Source organism: Apium graveolens, chromosome 6 (assembly GCF_009905375.1).
Source record: "Apium graveolens cultivar Ventura chromosome 6, ASM990537v1, whole genome shotgun sequence".
Taxonomy (NCBI): Eukaryota; Viridiplantae; Streptophyta; class Magnoliopsida; order Apiales; family Apiaceae; genus Apium; species Apium graveolens.
In genome coordinates this window covers 13982628-13993968 of record NC_133652.1, presented here as the reverse complement: position 1 = coordinate 13993968, position 11341 = coordinate 13982628, and the positions used below count along the sequence as shown (strand labels likewise).

Here is an 11341-nt window from a genome sequence, read left to right as displayed (position 1 = left end):
TTTAGTGCGAGTGTTGTGGAGAAATCCTATGGTTGAAGAATCAACCTGGGAACTCGAAAGTGAAATATTAGAGAAATACCCTCATTTGTTTTCATAGAAGATTCTGAGGACAGAATCCTTTTAAAGGGGGGAGGATGTAACGATTGGGAACTTTACGTTTATATTATATCATGATTATAATAAAATATGTGAATTAATGTGTCATTTATGTGTGATTATCTGATAAACCCTAACTGTTACGTGATACGTGTATTCCATGTCATTTCTGTATTTTAAGGTATTTTTCAGATATTTTATTATGCATTTATAGGTTTTATTTCAAACGTTTTATGACCCAAATGATGATTTTAAAGCCAGTATTTCAAATAAAATAATGGGCCTTATTTTTCATCAAATGGCTTTTACAATCGCCTTGTTCTGAACATCTAGATAATTTATAAATTTTCTCATTTTGCGAAAAATGATTTAGTAGAGTGTAATTTACTGTAATAAACATGATCAGGTATAACATCAAAAATTGAAGGCTCATACTAATAAAATTTAAATTCCGGTAAATAAATCAACTTTAAAACTGAACCTATACAATTATCATCAAATTTGAACTTCAAATATTATGAGGTTGAACTATACAATTTCCCCCGTCTTAGAAACAAACCTAACATCTAGTAACAAAATCAATTAAATACTGTAAGGCATTTGATTACTATTATATTAACTTCAAAACTGTCAAGGCATTTGATTACGTTTATACTGAACCAATGCAATTAATATAAATTTCAACAACAAATATTATCGAGTTTAACTATACAATTGAACCCATTCCTTAAAAATAAAAGCTAAATTCTTGAAAAAAATTAATAAAAAACTGGCAAGGCTTAACAGCTTAATAGCTTGGGATAGTAAAAATACTTACACATCATTCTACGGCAGGAGAAAATGCTGCCCTTTCCTAGAATCTTTAAATCTTGTACACAATTCACGCAACCTCTGCACTGCACTGCCACATCCAATGGCACCAATTGTGCCCGGATCTACAAAGCTAATCATGTTGACCATCTTATGCTTCTTCACATATTCATTCAAGAAGCTACAAATTAAATTAAGCAGTCCTTAGTAAAGATTGTCATATTTATTCCAAGGCTATATACTCCGGAAAAAAACTTTGAATGAAAAGTTTACTGAATAAAAAGGCAAATGACAGAGCCGGCCATTTCACCTCCAGAGCACACTACATGTATATCAGATAAGAACATGATTTGCTTCTTTGTAAAGCCAAATGCTTCTTTGCTTAGCTCAAAAGAAATTGTTTGGCCACCACTCAAGGCTTCGTTTGCCCATGTCCACAAACGTTTCATTGCAGAAGGATAATTCGGACCAATTTGAACAACAAGCACTGGTTCAACATCTTCAATTACTTTATACGTCTTCTTCATTTTCTTAGCACGGGATTTCTTGGTTTTCTAAAATAATTGCAAATAAAAATAATTAAAAAAACAGACTAAACAAACACATAGTACATATATTAACCATACTAAAAAAGCATTCTGACCTTGGCGGCCAAAACATGAGAAGTACTGCTATTGTTTCCTGCAATTATCATGTTTCTCGGTCATGCAATAAAAGTTCCCATGGCTTCTTGAACAGTCAAAAATTTCATCCCCGATAGGGAAGGAAATCTTAGCATCTCCTTGAATGACTTTAGTGATAGACACCCTTTGTGTTCTTTTCTCCAAGACTTACTCCATGGATAGTCTTCTCATGTCCTTCGGGAACGCGTACTTCATCAATTGTTGCACAAGCAACAATGTTGCTCAACGATCCAACAGCCAATCGGCATACAGAACCACCCAAAGAATCCACTTTCATTTCCTCAACAGCCCTTCCATTATCATCCTCACCCGCCACCTTTTTATTATCCTCAAGCTCCACCGCTAAATCCACAAACAAATTATCTATCAATGTCACATTTTTATGAACACCTACATCCACATCCACATCCACATCCACATCAACCTCACCCTTAGAGTGACAGCTTGCGTGCTGGGAATTTGGTTTCGGACTACCATCATGTTGTACACCATTTTTCGATGAATGTGCGTTGTATTTTTCAAATTCAGCAGCCCAAAATGCATCTCTCTCTTTAATAATTTTTGGAGTCTCCTCTGCCATGTACTTTTGAATTGCCTCATGTACCCTTTCTTCCACTGTCCTCGTTTTTTTCCCTCGGAAGATCAAAATAAACCGACTGCTTCACATGAATTCTCTGACCACGTACTCTGCCTCCGTGCTCAGGCTTACGAGCGCCATTGTTAACACATCATTAGTACCTTTAACTTTAAGCTTTCCTTCCTTAACCTCCTCCTTCATCTTTTTTACAAAAAATTCAGTAACATTTTTTACCATAAGCACATACATCCTTTAAGCACATTCATCCTTTAATTAAAATATTACACAACTAACACCAATTTGTTTTTACTAGTTATAAGCACATTCATCCTTTAATATATTTAATTTAATAGATTCAATTGCAAGCACAAGAGACAACTTAGTTTACTTGGTGGTACAGGGGACCTAGTAAGTACATTCATTGACAAACTAATCCAAGGATAAAAAATATTAAAATAAAATATTAACCAACACAGAATACAAAATCTAGACATTTAATATTATGAACCAATTTTCAATGTAAACATGTTTATAGGGTGATTCATTAATAATATTTTCAATTATATAATATATATCTAAATTTCACTTAAAATTTAGTCAATTGAACCCCAAAAGTCAGAACTAGACAATTAATTAAGGACCCAAGGAGTATATGAAAAATTATTCAAAAATTTTAAAAATAAGTTAAAATATTTATTATATCTTGAATACATGAATTTAAATTTAAAAGATATATCATAATTTTTTAAACAAATTATATCAATCTTAACATAATATCAACTTTTTTCCTCCAAAAAATTTAGAACAACTAAAACTCTTTAAGGTCTTCAATGCCTAATCGATGATAAAAGAAGCTTAAGAAAATTGACCATGTAAGATGTTACTTATTTTGGTGAATTCAAAGTAGCAACATAAACATGTTTTCCTATCTGTCAAGCTTAAAAAATCAATGCAAGTAAAAAGTTTATCAGCTTTCCGGAGAAACTTGTTAAATTAGTTCCCCTCAGAAACCAGCTGTGAGGGTTGAAACCTGAACTTTGCTAGTTGTGTTATTGTTATTAATATTTATAATATAAAGTAGAAACATATATATATAGCAGAAGTGATTATTTTGTGAATGTGATTTCTTGAAGCCAACATGCAACACAAATTAATAGTTTAACTTTTAACTCATAAAATCATGGTCTAATTGTATAATAATAACAACAACAAATTTGCTAAGTTCGAAAACGTTACAAGTTATTCCACAAACCAAATACGGGAGCCAACTACAGGATTGCTCTACAAAATAACACCATTATGCGAAGTTTAGATAAGTTTCAACATCTTTCTAACACAAGGTGCACTCCACTACAAAATAGTTTTCAAAGTCCAAACCATCTAGGCAACTAGTAGTTCACGGCCATATTATCCGTGCAACTTTGGATGTTCTAGGGAAACTCATCAACTCTTTTGAAATTCTCGATTCTTCTTTAGGATCATCAGTCATGGTGTTGAGAAGTTCAATCCACCTAAGCCTTGGAGAAAATGCAAGCAAAAACTTTATGAAATGAAGCTCAGCCCTTGAACCGGCCATCCTATGTATCTTCACGGTTTGAAGTTGGTCAAAAATCACGTTGACGAGGTTCGGTGATTGTAAATATTGCAGAACAGATGATACCATAGGTTCCCTGCTTCCTACCAAGTCCATTCCATGGTTGCCCTTTGGTTTGCCATTTAAATACGTACAAAGGTAAATATATGAGGATGGTTTTCATAAACATGAAACATTTATAAATCTAGTTAGCTTCTGATCTTATTGTCTGATACATAAAACATGAGCATATTATGCAATATCAATATTTATAATAAATCTCCGAGCATAAGAAGTTTCATTGTTCAAATATCATCTAATTGCATAAGATCGTGATGAAGCAATCCTAGAATATACAAGTCTGTCATGACCAGACCAATAAAAAATGACAAAATATTTTGAGATATAAAAAACTCAAAAAAATTAAAATTAGAGAAGGACAAATGAACATCTAACTTGCTTCGGATTAAATTAATAGTTCTTACCACAATTATTTCAAGACGTTGCAGCTTGGGGAAACTTCTCATCAAGAAAAGAACATGTCGGATCTGAACCAAATCATAAAATTCAACTTTGTAAAGGGACAACTTTCTGGTTGTTGTTATAAGTCTCTTCGAAACAGCTGCACTTGACTCCAATAACTATTATACACATGTGTGCATGTATATTGACGGAAAAAAAAGTGAGAAACACTTGGCACCAAGAGTATTTGTAAGCATTAATAATCAAATTAGTCAAAGAAAATTAACTACTTCAATTCGTATAGGAGTTTCAATTTACCTTGAGAAAAGAGCCATTGAAGTGGATAGTACGTATTTCAATCATGTTTCCAAGTAGCTTTTCTAGATTGATATAACTCTTTCTAGAATCTGCCCCTTTTTCCGACAAGAGACCAAGAGTTCGCAACTTTTTGGTGCATTCAAACCATTTAAGATCAATTTCTCCACTTTTGTGGATAAGAAAGGTGATGAGGTGGTGATTTTGTTTAAATTGGGATTCTAAATGTTCTATCCCGGAGCAAAATCTCAACTTCAATTCCTTGAGTTGGGTCCCAAATGACATGTCGCCAGTAATGATGACATTCTCAAGTGTAACATCAATCAAATTACAAAAGCCTCCAAATCTAAGCGGTGGATTGAGTAAACAATTAGTGAGGCTCAAATGAGTTAACTCTGAACAGGAAAACAAATAAGAGGGTATTTTGTAGGCTGTTAGTGGTCCAATTATAAGCTTCAACTGCCTAACCCTATTATTTGATATGTTTTTAATCCATAAATCCATATTTGGAGTTTCATGAAGAGGCAGATCTTCTGGAACCGAAAGATGGAACTTCAAAATGGGGCCAGGGTTACCTAAAAGGATCTCATTTATAGTTCCTGTAACTTCCGATATTAAATTTTCTTCATCTAGTGTATCATTGTTGGCAACAATCCGTGAGAAAAAAACCCAATCAAAAACCAGATTGGGGTACAAATCCCATAAATCCCTCCACGTTTTAGAAAGAACACTTGTACTTGCTGCATCATGAATGGGCAAGCGTTCTAGGATGTTGTCAATTACGTTTCCAGGTAAGCTGCTGATTCTATCAATTGCAGCTGTTCCACTCTCAGATCGCCTTGGTTTGGCAATTCTCGACATAATTCTGGAGATACAAACAGGTACCAATAATTAAAAAAACCAGTGTTCGCCTGGTAATAGCCACTAGCACAGCATTTAAACAACATACATCCACAGTTGACAATCCAGTATTTTTTTTATCAATTGAATATATATACAACTATGAATTCAATTATGAACTAGAACATTCTAAACAGATTTAGCAAAAATAAAAGAGAACATTCCAAGCGGAGAATAGACCATAGATATCAGAAATACAACATAAAATGAAATAATTCAACAATATAAATAAAATATTTACCAACATAAATCATGATGAAGAAATATACCTGTTCTCAGCTTGCAGCAATGGTAATAGACTGTGTGTATTGGATCAAAATAATAAAGGATTTTTAAGCACAAAATTATATGCGTATTCAATTCAGATTTTGAAAAATCTTTCAAAATCTATTCAATTTGGATTATTAAAAATTCATTAAAATCTAAGTGTATTTAATTTAAATTTTGAAAAATCTATCAAAATCTTTTAAAAATTCCACTGAAATAATGGTATTCAAAAATTCATGAATTTTGTTTTATTTGAAAAATATATGAATTTTGATGGATTTGGTAGTACATTTTTAATTTTTTGAAATCTTATATGAGATTTTGAAATATTTCTAAAAAAATTCATAAAATCATAAAGACTCTGAAAGATTTTTTACCATCAAAATCCGCCAACATTTAAAGTCAACTAAAATCTTATAAAATCCATAAATTATTATCAATTCTTCAGAAATCGATTGCATACACGATACACCCTTCCCCTAAGCTTGAAAGGAGAGACAAGGATTCACGTCACATTCTGTGACCTCTTTCTTTTCATAAATGGAAAAGGGTATTATAATTAGAGTATCAATTAAGAGAGAACTAATTAGATAGAGATCTACAGAGAACCACAATCACAGCTATCAACGTTCTAAACAGCCTAGATTAAATATAATGCCGTGGCATTATTCTAAATGTTAGAATTTTTAAGCCTAATTAAAATAAAAAAAAATATATCCCCAATATATTTTATAACAACAACAGATACATACTCCAAAACTATACATATAGTACACAAACTATACACCCAGTCAATGAGATATTGAGAACAAGAGTGGGGAGGAATCGAAGATTTGAGGGTAGTAAGAAATGGACGATTTGAGTTTGATAGTCTAAGATTTCAGCAAAAAGGGGTTCATAAAAAGTTGTTAGTCCCTCTGTCCCATTCATTTCTATACACTTTCCTTTTTTGAATGTCCCATTCAATTCTATACATTTCAAACTTACCAAAAATAGTAAAAATTTTATAATATAAAATTCAACTACACTCACTACTTTCTCCCACTAAACTCACTTTATTCATTAAATATTAAATGGTCCCACCACTTTAACCAACTTTATACTTTTTCTGACTAAATTATACTTTTTCTTTCTCTTTCATCCCACTATCTTAACAAAACTAACATTATTTTATTATGTTTCTTATCCTCCGTGCCCAAACCATTTGTATACAAATGGATGGGACGGAGGGAGTATTAGTCATTAATTCGTATTTTTAAGGTTTTCGAGATAAAATGTATATGTTTCTAATATTTAATTCATTTTTTTCAGGTTGATTCCAGGAAGAAATTCATCTTTAAATGATGTTTAATCGAATAGGTAAGTTGTTTTTTAATGTTTTATACTATATTTGAGGTTCAGAGAGTAGAATGTGATTTTTATAGTTTTTGAACTATGTTTGTGCTTGTTTTTGCTTCCACGGTAAAAATTATACAAAATTGACCAAAATTCAAACGCATATCGATTTGTGTTCTATATTTACACATAGAAATATTGGTTCTACAGTGGATTAAAAATATGTTATATTTAAAATTTTGATTCTACATTACATTCATAATCTATGTGTTTATATTGTTTGATTCTACTTTAAAAGAATACTTGTATTTATGTGATTTTATATATAGTAGAATCATATGTGATTTTTACGCATATGAATTAGATCTGACTTTTAATTATGTGTATTGTTGTTTGTAAATATGAATTCTATAGGAGAAAATAATTATGCTTCAAATTTATAATTCATAGAAGCTAGTTTTTATTTTTTTAGTGATTGATTCTATTGAAAAATTATATTAGCATAGTCTAATTTCAATTCATAGAAGCTAGTTTATGTTTTTCTAATTAAAATATATAAGAAATTTTAGAGTTATGGAAGTAAAGAGAGAAGCGGTAGTTTCACTTTATTGCTTTAGATATCTTCTAGATTGAGATGGAACTGAATAATGGTGAAAATAGCTTGTAGATCCGAATATTGATTCACCTCCTGATGTTTTGTAACTTTTACTGAATTTTTCACACTTTTTGAAAGGCTCATAGCTTTTTGTACATATCAATACTTGTTTAATTTAAATTTAGAACCAAATTGAGAATCATGAAGTTCATAATACACAAAATATCCTGCAGTTGTGTCGATATATATGATTTTTTTCTTGTTATGCGATTCTGCAGAATTTCTCTGACATTTGTTGGTGATGGAGGAGAGGAGAAGGCCATCAAGGTCCCTGTTGGCATGTCTATGTTGGAAGCTGCCCATGAAAATGACATAGAACTTCAAGGTAAGCACTTGGATAAATATTTTTTATCTGGCCGTGTATTGATGCAAAAATGATCTCTGACTTAATTGTTATGTTTTTGTCATAAAAGTAATATGCATATTTTTTTTAAACATCAAGATACCTATGTAAGGTCTTCAATTTAATGAAGCTTTTTTTGCTCTAATACATGCCCTAGTAACATCTAATACTCTGGAATCTAGAACTGTTTTTGGTGCACTTAATCCTATTACACAATCTGAAATATGTAATTAGGTTTTGTTCAATTTTGGTATTCTTCCTCTATATGTAAAAGATAGTTAAACTTGATTCTTAATATAGGGGCTTTTGAAGAATCGCTTGCTTGTTCCACTTATCATGTAATTGTGATGGTCTATTTCTCCCTATGCTTGGATAACTGCACAACAATTTTCTACATTGGTCACTACTCACTAGCAATATGACTTCATGCATCTATTTTAATAAAACTAAATTTTTAGTGAATTTTTCTTATGATATAGAGTATTACATAAATTAGAGGATCTGAATGACGAGAAAAATGACATGTTATACCTTACTTTTGGCCTCACAGAAACGTAGGTTTCTTTCCTAAATATATTTGGTTTATAATGCAACATACTTATACTTTACTAAAAAAGATTGAGTTGGATTTAATACGAAGCAGATCTCGACTGGGTTGTCAAGTCATTCGAGTCCCAAACCTGATGAACTTCGTTTAGCACTGTCTGCTGCTACACATATTTTTTCTATTGATGGATACATACCAAAACCACACTAAAGGTTAACTAAGAAAAAAGTCGTAAGATATTGACAGTCGAGGGCGTGAGTTTTCCAATTTTGTAGCAATCCAATTACTTGAGAATTTGAGGGTCGTGTATGGTAAAGCCGTCGAAACAAAAATTTAAAAATTAAATAGAATAGATTTTTGGTATTTTATTTACATATACGGGTGGAACTTGTATGCATTTGGATACACCAGTTTTTTTTCTTTTTCTTGTGTTTGAAGTCAAATGTATAATGTGTTGTGTCCAATTTGGCTTGAACTGAATCTTCAGCTGATTATTCTTTTTTTCTATTTATTCACACATCTCTTTTGCTTTATTCGTCTCCCCCTTACAAAATGTTTTGTACTGTCATGATTCTAGTAGTATATTTTCGGAATTTTATGTCCTTTGTGCAAGTATTTTGTGTTCTACTATGGAAGCAGAAGCATAATAGATCTAATTCTAGTGTTGTTAATGATTTTTGTATGTTATGTGATCTATAGTAGAAGCATATCATCTAAGTTTTTTTGTCTAGAACTTTTGTGTAAAATAATGGTTTTGTAGTAGATAAAATTTGACTTCGTCTATTCTTGTATGTGTTTTGTTCGACTGAAATACTTCTGCCATGTACTTGAAAGTTATTTTAATGGCAATACATTTTTGTCTAAACATGTGAGTTGATAACAAAGACATGATGTCGGGCTCTTTTCTACCGAGATGGTTGGTAATACGGTATGAAAAATTTATGTAAATATCGATTTATTGTCATGTGTGGCTCCTTCTTTACTATAAATCATTAGTAGCTCCGCACCATCAATGACATGTAACTCAGAAACTATTTATGGTTAATATATTGAAATTGGGTTAATATATGTGCGTTTTGTTATGGTTTACATAATTAGAACGACGAAAATTGTATTTGGAAACTCCCCAAAAGATAATTTTCTAGTACTAAGCTTGCATTTGATTATCAATATTTGTTGATTTACTAACTAATGTGTGCTTATCTCTTGAACAAAAATCAGCTTCATATATTTAACATGTAAGGATATAAAATTTTGAATGGGAGATGTGGATTAGATGCAAAGAAAGGTGATTACATTGCAGATTTGGTCATATATTTGCTGGGATGTTAGGAGAAGTCATAAAGAAGAAAAAAGTACTAGAAAACTGTACTATCATGAAAGAGATAATTTATTATGCAAAGCTATTATAATTTTTTTATTAGGGAACAAATCGTATATCCATATGGATAATAACAGTCATGCGCCGGCTACTAAGAAAACAAAGTCTTACTCTTATCTATCTGACTCAAATGGATAAGAGTCATGCGCTGGTCACACCTCTTTGCAAAAAAAAATCTTTTTTTCTTCCTTGTAATCCTTTTTAACCTTCTATTTCTTCCTCAAGCCTAGATCATTAGATGACCAGCAAATATACTTAAAGCATGTGAAACCCATTTCATAGACTTGTCTAAATCAAAAATTATATTAAATGCTAAATAAGAAATATTTTCTTTGCCATGAACTTTTATGCGCAACTATGCTCTTATGTGACCATAATAATCATATATTCAGTGATACTGCTTAGGTTCAAAATGTCACACTTAGTGTAGTAATTAATACACAAAAATAATTAGGGCTAAAATTATGTCATTAGAGAACTTACTCTACAATGTACTACTATTATTCAAAAGTTAAACCAAGTCCATAATAAACCTAATAAAAATTACTATGGTCAAAGTGATGACCAATGACCATTAAAAAGCACCCTTCATGGGCTCCAGAGATAACACCTTAAAGCCACGATAAGCAAACCAGAAACTTCTACCAGGATGCAAGAACATATCCGCAAATAATTGAACAGAGTCATCCAATCACTAGACTCGTAACCAAGCTAACTAAATGATGCAATTACTCATAATACTTTTACCATCATAAAAGTTGGAATATAAAAAGGAGAACCCCAAAGTCTTAAACACACCAAATGCTTATAACCAAACAACAAATTTTATCAATGATTCTAATATATGCTAATGTGAATACAAAAGGAACCACATACAATAGGCACACAAATTCTTTCTAATATCATATGAATTCAAAAATTAAATGCATAATTAGGCGCAACAAATGATTCTAATACAAAACCTCATATATTTGAAAAAGGCAGCACATAAATTAGGCATAAAAAATAATTATAGTATAGAACCTCATACGAGTTTTTAAAAGGACATAAATTATACATATAAACTGATTTTAAAATAGAAGCGCACATAAGCACATAATATGATTCTAATATAGAAACTTATAGAAATCCAAAAAAGAAGAAACATTAGCAGAGGATGTACTAAAAATACTAATTTGATTCTACTGTAAAATCAATTTTTATCTCCAGAAAATTTCAAGTTCAACTTCAATCAAATTCTCATCTAATTACAATATGACTATAAAATTCTCCAAGTTTGACCTCTATAAAATTCCCCTGTAGTTCAAATCAAAACTTATTTTCTTGCTACCAACAAAGAACCTAGGATGACCTTTTTTCTAAAATAAAATAAGAGAAATTACCAAAAATATTAACTT

General features: G+C 31.2%; 1 protein-coding gene and 1 pseudogene across 1 annotated transcript; one reads left to right on the top strand and one right to left on the bottom strand.

Annotated features, from left to right (window-relative positions):
- Positions 1-2250: 2250 nt before the first annotated feature.
- LOC141664619 (F-box/FBD/LRR-repeat protein At1g13570-like) lies at positions 2251-5377 on the bottom strand. Its single transcript, XM_074470573.1, has 3 exons — positions 4520-5377; positions 4225-4380; positions 2251-2367 (listed from the first exon to the last, which is right to left on the bottom strand). The coding sequence occupies exons 1-3, from the start codon at positions 5375-5377 to the stop codon at positions 2251-2253; spliced, it is 1131 nt and encodes a 376-aa protein (XP_074326674.1).
- A 2500-nt stretch (positions 5378-7877) lies between these two features.
- Positions 7878-8773, top strand: LOC141664618 (adrenodoxin-like protein 1, mitochondrial; annotated as a pseudogene).
- The last annotated feature ends 2568 nt before the right edge of the window (positions 8774-11341 follow it).